The sequence below is a fragment of the Myotis daubentonii genome, chromosome 7, assembly GCF_963259705.1.
Source record: "Myotis daubentonii chromosome 7, mMyoDau2.1, whole genome shotgun sequence".
Classification (NCBI taxonomy): domain Eukaryota; kingdom Metazoa; phylum Chordata; class Mammalia; order Chiroptera; family Vespertilionidae; genus Myotis; species Myotis daubentonii.
Genome location: NC_081846.1, coordinates 85958287 through 85973026, shown reverse-complemented (window position 1 = coordinate 85973026; position 14740 = coordinate 85958287). Strand labels below are relative to the sequence as shown.

Sequence of the window (14740 nt, the reverse complement as noted above, 5' to 3'; positions counted from 1 at the left end):
AATCTCAAAATGGATTAAAGACTTAAATGTCAGACTTGAAACCATATAACTCCTAGAAGAAAACATAGGCAGTAAAATCTCAAATATGTCCCTTAGTAATATTTTTTTGATATATCTCATTGGGTAAGGGAAACAAAAGAAAAATAAACAAATGCTAAGACATCAAACTAAAAAGTTTTTCACAGCAAAGGAAGCCATCAACAAAATAAAAAGATAAACAATTAAAATCAAAACAAAAGGAAAAAACAACCCACTGAATGGGAGAATATACTCACCAATAATACAGCTAATAAGGTGTTAATATTCAAAATTTATAAAGAACTCATACAATTCAATATCAAAAAAACAAATAATATAATAAAAATCGACAAATGACCTGAGTAGGCACTTTCCCAAGGAGGATATATAGATGGTCAATAGACACAGAAAAAGATGCTCACCATCACTAACCATCATAGAAATGCAAATTAAAACCACAATAAAGTATCACCCCACACTTGTCAGAATGGCCAGCATTAATAAGTCAATAACCAACAAGTGTCAGCAAGGATGTGGAGAAAAATGAACCCTCATGCAGACTGGTGCAGCCACTGTGGAAAGCAGTATGGAGGTTTCTCAAAAAATTAAAAATGGAACTGCCTTATGACTCAACAATTCCACTTTTGAATATACATCTGAAGAAACACAAAACAGTAATTCAAAAGAATTACATGCAGCCCTATGTTCATTGCAGTGTTATTTACAATAGCCAAGATATGGAAACAACCCAAGTGTACATCAATAGACAATTGGATAAAAACAAAGTGGTTCATATATATATGATGGAATATTCTCAGCCATAAAAAAGAATGAAATCTTACCATTTACGACAGCATGAATGGACCTAGAGGGTATTATGCTAAATGAAATAAGTCAGCCAGAGAAAGACATATGCCATATGATTTCACTTACTAGTATATGCAGAATTTAAAGAACAATATAGATGAACAAATAAAGCAGGCTCATAAATACAGAGATTAGACTGATAGTTGTCAGAGGGAAGGGCATGTGGGGAACTGGGTGAAAAAAGTGACGGGATTGAGAAGTACAGATTGGTAGTTAAATACGAAATAGTCATGGAGAGGTAAAGTACAGCAAAGGAAATATAGTCAATAATAGTTCAATAACTATGTATGATGCCAGATGGGTACTGGAAATATCGAGAGAAACACTTTGTAAAATATATGATTGTCTAACCACTATGCTGTACACCTGAAACTAATACAAAATTGTGCTTAAGACCCAGAGTCATAGAAGCATGAACAGACTGTTGAACCTCAGAGGGAAGGCAGGGGAGGGTGGTGGGAAGAGATCAAAAATGAACTTGTATGCATATATGCATAACCCGTGGACACAGACAATGGTGTGGGGAGTGTCTGGGGGTGGCGGTGGGATGGGAGTGGTTTGGAAGAGGTTAATGGGAGAAAAAGGAGGACCTATGTCAGTGATGGCGAACCTTTTGAGCTCGGTGTGTCAGCATTTTGAAAAACCCTAATTTAACTCTGGTGCCGTGTCACATATAGAAATTTTTTTGATATTTGCAACCATAGTAAAACAAAGACTTATATTTTTGATATTTATTTTATATATTTAAACTCCATTTAACAAAGAAAAATCAACCAAAACAATGAGTTCGTGTGTCACCTCTGACACGTGTGTCATAGGTTCTCCATCACTGACCTATGTAATACTTTCAACAATAAAGATTTAAAAAAACAAAAAAATAATATTTCATGTAAACTATAATTGAAAAAAAACATACACACAAATGTTCACAATAGGAATTCAAAGTAGCCAAAAGTAGTAACAACCCAATGTCCATCAACTGATGAATGGATAAATAAAATGTGGTCCATCCACACAATGGAATGTTATTCAGCAATAAAAAGGAATGCAGTACTGATATATGTTATAAGAGTGATAAACCTTGAAAACGTTATGCCAAATAAAAGACGTCAGTCACAAAAGACCACATAAGGAAGTGTCCAGAATAGACAACTTATGGCGATAGAGAGTAAATCAGAATTTGCCAGAGGCTCAGAAGTTTGGAGGGAAAATAAGGAATGGGTGTGGGGTTTCTCTTGAGGGTGATGAAAATGTTCTAAAATTGATGATGGTGATAGTTGCATATACAAAAACTGTTGCCTTGTACATTTTAAATTAGTAAATTGTATGATATGTAGATTATCTCAACCAAACTTTTCCTAAAATGTAAAAGCCAAGAGAGAGAAGCTGCTCATCCATCCTAGACCTGCAGCCACACCCTCATCTCAGTCCCTGCTCGGTGCCCCCGTGGAACTGCCCTTGGGCCATTAGCTTGTGCAGTTTCTGGCAGGCTGTTTTGGGGGCCTCCACGTCCCCATCTGCCAGAAGCCCACCTTCAACTTGACCACCAGCCTTTGCAACTAGAATTTATGTTGTCTACCTTTGTTACTGTGTGAGCCAAACTGGCTGGGTCTCGTTTGTGCATTCTTTAGGTAAAATTCTCTTTGGTGGTGGTGGTGGTGGTGATGATGATGATGATGATGGCTAATACAAATCACTAACTATATGCTTAGCAGTGTTTTTACTACTATATATTAAAAACTTGCTCTAGTCGATTTGACTCAGTGGATAGAGCGTCAGCCTGCAGACTGAAGGGTCATGGGTTCGATTCCGATCAAGGGCACATACCTCGGTTGCAGGGGTGATCCCCCATATGGGAGGCAACAAATTAATGTCTCTTTCTCACATTGATGTTTCTCTCTCTGTCTCTCCCTTGCCCCATTCTCTCTAAAAATCAATGGAAAAATATCCTAGGATAAGGATTAACAAAATTTTTTAATATTAAAAACTTCTAATTATTCTTGCTAAAGTTCTATTTTAACTCAATCCTCAGAATAATTCTACAAGGTAGTTATGCTTGTGAATTGCCAGGAACCAATTCCAGCATGTCATAATTTTAAGAGTTTCATCAAAAGGTTGATGAAACTTGGGGACTCAACAGGGTTGAGTCACACATGTAGTCACCTGTTGGGAATGGCTAAAGGCATTTCCCCAAACCTGAACAGGAAACTGATTGTGGCTGCCAGACAGTTAAAGGGCATCTTAATCTACATGTTATTGCCTCAAACTGACAGTGCTTCTGTACCCTTTGAAACCTTACCCTTTGAAGTGTATTATCTCCACCTTGCCTTAGGACAAAGTGTGTTAATAAAAGCAAGGGTCCTAGACAAGGAGGGAATCTTCAGTTCCTTTAGCTGAAGGTCCTCTGACCCCCAATGCCTTTCAAAATTATATCGTGTCTCCGGACTCTTTATTAGTCCCTGGATTCCTATGTCATCTACGCACAGCCTTTTCCAGATTCCTGAACCCTCCTTGATGCTGGGACAAGAACCCCGGCAAGGAATTGCATTTTAAAGATGAGGATTCTGAGAGGCACAGAGAGGTTGCCATTTTTCAGGGTCACACAGCCATCATGAAGTAGAGCCTGCATTGGAATCCAGGCAGAATGACTCCAGAACTTTAGTGGTCTATGCTGTTAAACACAACACTGTATTTCCGTGTCTCCTTTTCAGTTTCCTTATTGAAAGTCCTGTGGGCCAGGCAGGTAGCAAAAATGAGTGAAGAGGGCTTAGTGTGAGGTGATAGGGAGTGGTGGGGAGTGTGGCGAGCTGGCCAAGGCACTGCCCTCTAGGAGGCGCTTCTTTTCCATCCCAGCTGAACTGACGGTGATCATCCAGGAATGTGGGCCCAGTATTGCTGGATTTTCCTTTCTTATATGTAGAAACCTAAAATGTGATGTGAAATCTTTTGGTTTTTAAAGGTTGGCAGCTAACTCAAATGTTTTTTAAAAATAAAACATTGGGACCACATCCATGTGGACCAAACCAAGCAAGTCAATAGTTTAATTAAATCAGAAGCCACAAATTGGAAGCCAGCAGGCCAAAATCAGAATGGATGGATGAATGAATGGATGGATGAATGAGTAAATAAATGAATGAATGATGAAGCAATGACAGGTTAAGGATTATAAAGTAGTCTTTAATAGACAAGATTTGAAGATTTGATAGACCAGTTCTTCATTCTCTTCCAACAACCTAAAAATTCCTGGAAGATCACCCTGGGCTTTCGGCTTTCCATGGAGGAGGTACAAATGAAAAAAAGGGGCTAGGAGGGGAGTAGAATGAGCCAGGGGCCAAACTGAAAGCAGCCGGCATCCCATCTATGAAGACAATGACAATAGATGGTAGAGCTGAAGGAGGTGCTGACTGGAGCTGCCCTCTCGTCGGAGGGGCGGGTAGAAATGGGTGAGGTTGGACTCAGAAGTTGCTGAGCAGCTGGGACAAGCTTAGACAGGCAGGGCTGAGAGGCACGTCTGCTCTGGTCCCACAGCCTGAACTCACAGACAGCCTCTGAAGAGGGCATTCTTGTGCATATGAGGGCAAGGGCCTCTTCTGGGGCAGAGGAAGAGCAGGAGCTGACAGCACCAGAGGGAGCAGGCTCCATGGGCCACACAGTGAGGAAACACTGCAGGAACAAACGTGAGAGCGGCAAGCGTGGAGACCACAGTCAGACAAAGATCACAGACGAGATGATCGCGGCTGCTTATGCTTCTAACAGTGGCTTGTAGGGAGGAGTGTTTTATCGCTGATAATATTTAAATTGGTGCGTGGAGATATTCAAAAGCAGAATGACTTCTAGTAGGTTCTGTTGTCTTAAATTTTTTCTACAGACAATCAACTCTCATAGCTCTCATGTGGGCAGGACCACTCCCACCACCCCTCCTTGATGTGACCCAGTGGGAGTTCTGGAGGCTGCCCAGGCCTCCTTCCCAGTCCTGGGGAGGGAAGGCAGCCTAGTGATGGTTCACCTGGTGTATACCAGCCCTGCATTCTCCAATCCTGATAAAATCTACCAGGACATTATTACCTCTGCCAGGCAACAGCTTATATCAGCTCAACTGTTCATGGAATCCATATCATCACTCCATGTAAGTACAATACCAGAGCTAGATGAAGCCGGATGGAGTGTTGATAAGTGGATGTGTAAGTCGAAGATCAGCCTGCTTGCTGAAGATTTGTAGTGAATGCTGTTGGCACGCTTCTTCACCAGCTGGTGCACCTATCACCCAGCTCTAGGAGTGCTGTGGCTGATGACTTTCACCTTGACCTTCTCCAGAGAAGTACCCTTGGCTGGGGGCTGGGAACCCCATCCATATCCTTCACTCCTTTATGGGTTATGCCTTAATAAATCATGTGCAATGAATCCTTATTTCTGCTTCTTAGAAACCTGACCTAAGGACCTAAGCTACATTTAAATATTTGTAATCATTGCTTTTGTTTCCTTTAAATAATCATTTTATTTTCAATTACAGTTGATATATGAAATTATATCCCAGTCATTATATATAGCATATAACCCAGTCATTAGACATTATATAACTAAGTGATCATCCCAATAAATATAGTATCCATCTGATACCATCTCTGATTTGATTCTCCAAATCTCTGATTTGATTCTCCGCTTCATCTACTTCACTGTTGATTTCCTATAGTGTATTCTTCAATTATAACTCATTATTTTTTATATTCTCTATCTCCATTTTTATGTTTCCTGTATCATTGTTGAAGTTCTCACTAAGTTCATCTACTCTTACCCTAAGTTCATTGAACATCCTTATAACAACTGTTTTTGAACTTTGTATCTAGTAGCTTGTCTCCATTTTGTTTTATTTTTTTTCTGGAGTTTTGTTCTATTCTTTCATTTGGGACATGTCTCTTTATCTCCCCATTTTGGCTGCTTCCCTATGTTTCTGTGTTAAGTAGAGCTGCTATGTCTTCTTAGCTTGTAGATTGGCTGTATGTAGTAAGTATCCTGTAGGGCCTTCCTGATCATCCAAGCGGGGACTCTAGGTGGACCGCCCCTTGGGGGTTGCATACACCTTCCTGTCATAATTGAGCCTTGATTGCTGTTGGCACCTCAATGGGAGGGTTTCCCCACAGGATGATAAGCTGCACAGACTGTCTCAACCACTGTGGAGGATCAACTGTGCAGGGGTTGACCCCACAGATCAGGACTTTTCAGTGGGGCTGTGGTGTCTGCTGAGTCTGCTCCTTGAATGTATCCCTTGGTGGAGGTGGTTGGGTAGTGCTTTGATGTGGTCCAAAGCTGTTCATTGGTTGCACTAGCTCTGGGGCAGGCACAGGTGGTGCTTGGCATAGGGCCACCCAGCATGAGCTACAGAGAGATCTGCAGATAGCTGATGCTTGTTGCAGGGCTTAGAGATGCCTAGCAGCAGCCAAGCTGTGAACCAAGGCTAACTGCTGTTAGGACCAGGCCTGGGGCCACTTAGCAAGAGGTACATAGCACACCAAGGCCAGATGCTGCTTGTTTGAGAGATTTTAGGACAGTTCCCAGCATGAGCTAATACAGGCCATTTTTTTGGTAAAGCCACTGGAAACAGTTTTTGTGGGTCCATAAGTTGGGTGTGGTGGAGTCTCAGGGAATCACTCTGGCAGGCAAATAGTGTAAGCCAGGTTGATGGAGATTCAGATATGGCACTCATAGGCCAGCTTGGTGAGGGGAAGGCTCAGAAAAGGAACAATGGCCTCTGTCCAGCCCTTCTGTCTGGGAGAAAGCTGCCCCTCAGCTTTTTCCCTGATGCCAGACAATTCAGTTACTCCCTGTATATTCTTGGTGACTTGTGAGCTGCTGCCCCAGCACTGGAATTCAGAACAAGTGAGTTTGGTAAGTCTATGTGCCGGCCCTTTAAGAGAAATGCCTGGGATACCAGCATTCCTCTGTATCGCTCAGCCACTATCACCTTGGTTTTTATAGCCAGAAGTTATGAAGACTTCTCTTCCTGGCACTGGAATCCAAGGATAGAGGTTCTGGTGTAGAGCTTGTACCCCTCGCTCCTCAGGGGGGACCTCTGCAGTCAAGATAGTCCTCCCAACTTTTATTTACCCTACGTGGGAGTGGGACTAGCCTGTCTTTGCCCCTCTCACCAGTCTTGATGTGGCTTCTTTATATCCTTAGTTATTGGACTTCCGTTCATCTAGATTCCAGGCGGTTCTGAATGAGGGCTGTTCTATAGTTTAGTTGTGATTCTGATGTGGCTGTAGGAGGATTCAAGCACTGCATTCACTTGTGCCATCATCTTGACCAGAACCCCCCTCATTGGTTATTTTTGAAGTGTCCAGGCACTCCCCTGCTCTGCTGTCTTGTGCCTGGCTCACCACAGCAGTCCTACCCATCCTCCTTCACTTCTTTGCATGGGGCACCAAATGAGGTTTCTACAGGGTAGCCATGATCATGCCATTTCTCTGCTTAAGTCTTTCGCTGACAGCCTCAGGGTACAAGCTACACATCCCTGTAGAGCCTATCTTGCTCAGCCCTATTTCTATTTCCCCTGCCACAGCTCTTACAACCCATGTCCAGTCACACAAATATTCCAGACAGGCTCAAAGGTCTGTACCATTTCACACCTCTGCTTTTGCCCAAGCTACAGCATTTCCTAAAACACCTTGTTCTCTCCTACTCCGCTCCCTTCTTCTGCTGGCTGGTTTCAGTTCAGACGTGTTCTCTAGGAAGCCTTGTGGAGCTTCCCCATCTCACATGCTCCTAACTCCCCTCACACTGAGCTGGGTTAGGTGTCCTCACTCAGAATACACTGAATTAGAAGTACAATCATCTGTTTAATCATGATATCAGGTCTTAATCATCTCTGCACCCTCAGTACCGAACACTGTGCCTGAGACATAGTAGGCATTCAATAAAGATTTCTTGAGTGAATAATGCTAAATAAAGAATTTACCCAAATGGTACCTGCAATCCCCAAGGCGGCCTAGGCTTAGTAGGAAACATTTCATGTGAAACTCATTCATGTACTCAACTCTGTCATGCTACCAGACATTCTGGATTGAATGCAGCCTAAGATGGTTGGGTAGTTACAAGTTGGTTGAAACCCATATGTAAAGTGCCTAAAGTCTTTGGGAGGCACTGTGGGCTGCCAGAGGGTTAGTAGGAAAAAAGTAGCATGCTTATTGTTTGAAAGATCTTTAAAAATATTATATCATTATACATTATAACTCAGTTTAATAAACAGTTTAGCTGAAATGTTCATTTCTGATTAAAAATGAAGGGAATTATATACAAAACTAGAGGCCCGGTGCACAAAAATTTGTGCACTCGTGGGGGAGAGGGGGGTCCCTCAGCCTGGCCTGTGCCCTCTCGCAGTCTGGGACCCCTCGGGAGATAATGACCTGCTGGCTTAGGCCTACTCCCGGGTGGCAGAGGGCAGACCCAATCCCTAGGTGCAGCCACTGGTCGGGCTCAGAGCAGGGCCAATTGAGGAGTTGGGGCGCCACCCCCTGTCATACACAGAGCAGGGAGGATCAGGAGGTTGTGATGCCACCCCTAGTCACGCTCAGGGTAGGGCCAATTGGGGGGTTGGGGCCCCGCCCCCTGTCACATTCAAGGCAGGGTCGATAGGGAGGTTGCAGCGCCACCCGCTGTCACGCACAGAGCAGGGCTGATCAGGGGGTTGAGGAGCTCCCCCCTGTCACTCACAGAGTAGGGCCGATAGGGGAGTTGGGGCACTGTCCCCTGTCATACACAGAGCAGGGCGGATCAGGGGGTTGGGGCACCACCCTCTATCACCCACAGAGCAGGGCCGATCAGGGGGTTGGGGAGCCGCCACTGTCACACTCAGGGCAGGGCCGATGGGGAGGTTATGGCTCTACCCCGTCATACACAGAGCAGGGCCCAGGGCGGGGCAGTTGGGGCGCCGCACCCTGTAACACACGGAGCAGGGCCGATCAGGGGGTTGGGGCGCTGCACCTTGTCACACACAGAGCCACAGGGCAATCAGGGGGTTGGGGAGCTCCCCCCTATCAGGCACAGAGCAGGGCTGGTCAGGGGGCTGGGGCACCTTCCCCTGTCACGAACAGAGCAGGGTGGATAGGGAGGTTGTGGCCCCACACCCTGTCACACACAGAGCCGCAGGGCGATCAGGGGTTTGGGCGCTGCCCCCTGTCACGCTGATCCCGTGCCGGGAGGCCTCACTGCTCCGCTCATCCCGGTGCTGGGAGGCATATTACCCTTTTACTATATAGGATAGAGGCCTGGTGCACGGGTGGGGGCCGGCTGGTTTACCCTGAAGGGTGTCCTGGATCAGGGTGGGGGTCCCCACTGGGGTGTCTGGCCAGCCTGGATGAGGGGATGATGGCTGTTTGCAGCTGGTCACACATCCTTCAGGCTGGGGGTCCCCACTGGGGTGCCTGGCCAGTCTGGGTGAGGGGCTGAGGGCTGTTTTCAGGCTGGCGGGTGACTGAAGCTCCCAACCGCTCCTTTTTTTCTTTTTTTTTTCTTTTTTATTCTGGGCCAGCTTTAGCTCTGAGGCTTGGCTCCAGCTCTGAGGCCTCAGCTGCTGAAAGCAGGTATCTGGTTTGTTTGGGTTCTATAATCGAAACACTGTTTCAACTCCAGCTCTGAGATCCCGGCTGGCTGAAAGCAGGGATCTGCGTTTGTTCTATAATTGAAACAATGTTGCGGTCCTGCTGGCTGAAGCCAGGCTGGCTGAAAGCAGGTTTCTGGGTGTTTTTTTTAAGCTTCTATATTTGTAACAATGTTTCAGACTGCAAGCTCAGAGGCTGGCAGCGGCAGGCGGGGAACGTTGGGTTCCTCTGTCACTGAAGCAAGCAAGCCTCCTGTTCGCTTCAAGCTGCCTGGCTGATGGCCGCCATCTTGGTTGGCAGTTAATTTGCATATCACCCTGATTAGCCAATGGGAAGGGTAGTGGAGGTACGGCTAATTACCATGTTTCTCTATTATTAGATAGGATAGTTCTAGAAAGTCTCTAGGGAAGTTGGTAGATTTGTGTTGTAAGAACCAAGATTGATGTCTGCATTTTAAGGCATGTCATTTTCACCAGTTTATTAAACCATCGTTCTCATAAGCCTGATTTATGGTCCAAACAAAAAGTAATTTGTGGAGGGAAAGAAAGAAGGAAGGAAGGAAGAAAGAATGAAAGAAAAAAAGAAAGTAAATAAAAGAAGGAAGAAAGGAAGAGGGGGGAGGAAAGAGAGGTGTGGGAGAAGGAGGGAGGAAGGAAGGAAAAAAGAATGAAGTTAGTTTTTTCCTGCCACTTGGATTTTGGTAAAAATTGCAATATTCGCCCATTTAAAGGAAATAGCTATGTTTGGCCTCAAAATGCATAGAGTGAGTGGGTCCCACCAGAAGGGATTCACCTTTGTTAGGTGAATCTTGGGCTCCCTGCACAGAGCATGGAATCCTGAGAAGGACCAGGTGAAGGCAGGAAGGGCTGATGAGTGGGAGGGAGGAAGCCCTGGTATAGTTTTGGCAGAATATTTGGGGGCAAATAAACAGAAAACAAAAGGACAAGGAGCCAGAATGTAAAAGTCTGATAATACCCATTGTTGGCAGTCATGTGGAAAACAAATTTTCATGCACTGCAGGTGTGTGTATCAGATGTGGGTACAACCATTTTGGAAAATAATTTGACATTAGACAGTAACAATGAATTTCATTTCTATGTATATACCCAGGGAAAACTCTAGAACATGTGTCCCAGGCCATTTACAAAGAAACACAACAGTAGTGTTGGGCAAAGAAAAAAAAGTGAAAACAACCCCTTAGGTCTATTAGCAGTAGGACAGAAAAAACTGGCACCTGTATACAGCAAGACACTAGAGCTGTGAACTACAGCCATATGCATTAACATGGCTGAACCACAAAAACAGAATATAGAATGAACAAAAGCAAGTCACAAAAGAATGTAGATACAGTATGATCCCATTTATATAAAGATAAAACCCTGCAAAGCTAAATAATGTGTTATTTATGGCTACATATGTGTGTGTCAAAACTATTAAAATAAATCAAAAAATGATTATCACAAAATTCAGAATAGTGGTTGCAAAGTTACTGGTAATGTTTTATGTCTTAAAACTATTGTTTATTATACTATTTTTATCATTCTTTAATTTGTACAAATTACTATATATTGTTTTGTATTATTTATTTACAATTCCTAAAGAGCTGTTTAAAAATTGAGCGCACAGAGATGGTGAGTCAGAGCTCATGGGAAGGTGTGGGAGGTGAGAGAAGAGGGGCACCCACCAGCTGAACCAAGGCCATTGTTCCAGATCCAGACCTAATCTGGGGGGTTTCTCTCAAGGACAACAGATGGGAGTGAAAAGGAAAGGTCCTGAACCTCCTATACACCAGTCCTCCCACCACCTCCAAAGGGGTTCAGTTGCTCTGTCTCTACCTCCAGAGCCTTGATACCCCTCCCTGCTCTGTGCTGCCTGCAGAGACTTGAATTGGCCTTGACCTGCAGAGCATGCTGAAGCCCAGTGTCGTTGCTCACCGTCTGGGGCTATATCAAGAGGCATCTAGTATTTGCCAGGTCCCGTGTGGACTGAAATTGTTCAGTGGCCCTTCAGGCTCCTAAAGATGTAGCCCCTGCCCTCGGCTGCCACCAAGCCTTTGTACAGGCTACTTCCCTGCCTGGAATGCCACCCTCCCAGCCCACTCCATGGTGTCCTCTTAGGATAACCATGCCATCCCCAAATGAACGGGGACTTTCCCCATGTGTGCCTCTGTGACAGCACTCAGTAATTAGTGCAGTTCACTGATGGCACGGCTCTATCCCCACTAGACTCCAAGACCTCCAGAATCAGAACCTTTGGCTACTCAATCCGGACTTCACAGTCAGCACTCAATTAGAATGGATAAAAGGCGGGAGCAGGTCCCGCAGGTGCTTCCCCAACCCCAAATGCTAGGTATTAACAACTTAATTGCTGCATCATTGGGAAGTCAGGGAATGGCAAGAGAGAAGGAATGGGCAGCTGGGATTGGGGAGTTGGGGACAGGGCTCAGAACAGTATAGATTTCCCAACCAGTCGAGGAGTATTTCAATATTTCAACAACTGGCATGGCCATTATATCTCAATATCTAACAGCCCAATATCCATCTTCTCTATATCCTTAGGGACAAATTGCACTATGCCTGAGAGTAGATATTCAATAGATATTTATTGAAAAAACAAGACACAAATAAATTACAACTGGAATCATCAACTATTTTCCCAACAATGTGGAGGAGGAATCTGAAATTTGGCATCTATAGTGACTGTCTATTGCCTTTGTCATCTCTGCAGTTATTTTACCCTTCATTTCAAAATAAAGATTGGTTGATGGAGGGGCACAAGCTCTGAGTTGGTTCAATAAGACTTAGTCCTGAGATTTTTGCTTAAATACCCCAACCCCTCCAGCCCCTCCAACCAACCACCCATGTTGCCAACAGTCTCTGGAGCCTCTGATAGCTATGCTCTCAGGAAGAGGGGCCGCTGAGAATGAAGCCTGCAGACCCTGATGTGGGGAGAGTCAGGTTCCTGTAACCTGATTTAAACTCAGACCCAGCCACGCCTGAAGACCCACCTTGCACCTGCCAGTTAAATGACCAAAGTAATTCCATTTCTCGCTCATAGTATTTTGACTTTGTTTATTTTTCTTTTGCAATTACAAGTCTGGTCTAACTCAGCTAGAAAGATAACCTTCTATTAGGGAGAATAGAAATCTTTATATATGTCTCTCTTAATTTTTCACATTCTTTGACATTTTGGTAGTTCGTTTCGGTAACTCACCTTTCACCAAGTAGAACATTTGATAGGTTTATAAATGAGGGAAAATCCAATGTGTTCATGACAGGATAGGCGTGGATGGGAATAAGCAAAGTCTCATCATCCTAAAATTAATGGAGAAAGTCCAGTTTACCACACCGAAGACCAGGATTTTAAAAGATGAACTTGTAGATATTTATTTTGTTTTCTGTCATTAAAAAAATATTTCTAGAAAAAAATATTTTAAGAAACTTGAGTATTTAGATACAATATTTAAAATATTGATTTTTCCTTGCTATGCCAAGGTGTAAATAATTTTAAATATATTTCAGTTAAACAATGCTCACTATTATGCAGAAAAGCCAAAGACAGAGATGCAAATCAAAACAACAATGAGGTACCATCTCACACCTGTCAGACTGGCTATCATCAACAAATCAACAAACGACAAGTGCTGGAGAGGATATGGAGAAAAAGGAACACTTGTGCACTGCTGGTGGGAATGCAGACTGGTGCAGCCACTATGGAAGACAGTATGGAGTTTCCTCAAAAAACTACAAATGGAACTCCCATTTGACCCAGTGATCTCACTTCTAGGAATATATCCCAGGAAACCAGAAACACCAATCAGAAAGGATATATGCACCCCTATGTTCATAGCAGCACAATTCACCATAGCTAAGATCTGGAAACAGCCTAAGTGCCCATCTGTAGATGAATGGATTAGAAAACTGTGGTACATCTACACGATGGAATACTATGCTGCTATAAAAAAGAAGGAACTCTTACCATTTGCAACAGCATGGATGGAACTGGAGAGCATTATGCTAAGTGAAATAAGCCAGTCAATAAAGGAAAAATACCACATGATGTCACTCATTTCTGGATAATAAAGACCATTATAAACTTATGAACAAAAATAGATACAGAGGCAGAGCTGCCTCGAACAGACTGTCAAACTACAGCAGGAAGGCCGGGGAGGGTGGGAGGGCAGGAGGGGGGTGGGTAAGAGATCAACCAAAGGACTTGTATGCATGCATATAAGCATAACCAATGGACATAAGACACTGGGGGGTAGGGGAGGCCAGGGGATTGTCAAGGGCGGGGGGGAAAAAAAGGAGACATATGTAATACTTTTTGTAATACTTTAAGCAATAAAAAAAAAAAAAGAAACTTGAGTATTTAGATACAATATTTAAAATATTGATTTTTCCTTGCTATGCCAAGGTGTAAATAATTTTAAATATATTTCAGTTAAACAATGCTCACTATTATGCAAAAAAGCCAAAGACAGTGATGCCTTCGTGTAGATATGAAGACAGTAGCCTGTCTGCTTCTATTTCAGGAAGGTGTAGGGAAGAAAGGGAAACCAGCACGGAATCAGCTGCTCCAGAGCGGAGCAGTAAACACAACTGGAAGCGTGCAGACGCCAGCTGCTAGTCCTGCCTACAGTGTGACCTCAGCCATGACCTTTAACCTCTTCAGGCCTTGTTTCTTTCTTTGCAAAACGGGGATATTCTGCCTTTCCTTAAAGGTGTTTTTGAGAATGAGAGTAGATGGTGGCCTCAAAAAGTGAAAAGGACTGCATAGATGCCGGCTATCCTTAGCATTGCTGCTGATAGCGGGACACGTGCTGGGCTCCCTACACAGGCCTGCCTAGGGATTTGAGTTCTTGGTACAGAATATTTCTCTGGAAACAATATTCTATTTTCAGTTTTAGGTATTTTTTCTTTATAAAAATTGAAAGTTGCTGGGCTGGTGTGGCTCAGTGGTTAAGCATCTATTTATGAACCAGGAGGTCATGGCTCCATTCCTGGTCAGGGCACTTGCCCGCATTGCAGGCTCCATCCCCAGTGTGGGGCATGCAGGAGGCAGCCGATCAATGATTCCCTCTCATCACTGATGTTTCCATTTCTTTCCTTCTTCCTTCCTCTCTGAAATTAATAAAAAAAACCTGAAACTCATTTGTTACTAAAGCATACTCTTCCATTTTATTTTTGAAAAATTAAATTTAGTTAACCTTAAGGCTTCTTGACTTACAAGAGGTAGGGCTGGAATATAGAGCAAGGGGG

General features: G+C 43.8%; 1 protein-coding gene across 1 annotated transcript in view; it reads right to left on the bottom strand.

The window, feature by feature from the left end:
* CFAP221 (cilia and flagella associated protein 221) overlaps nucleotides 1–14740 on the bottom strand; it is a 97548-nt gene that overhangs the window by 70328 nt on the left and 12480 nt on the right. Inside the window, exon 5 of the mRNA XM_059702516.1 lies at nucleotides 12693–12793. Within this exon, the coding sequence (XP_059558499.1) occupies nucleotides 12693–12793 (101 nt within the window). The remainder of the gene's footprint in view (nucleotides 1–12692; nucleotides 12794–14740) is intronic.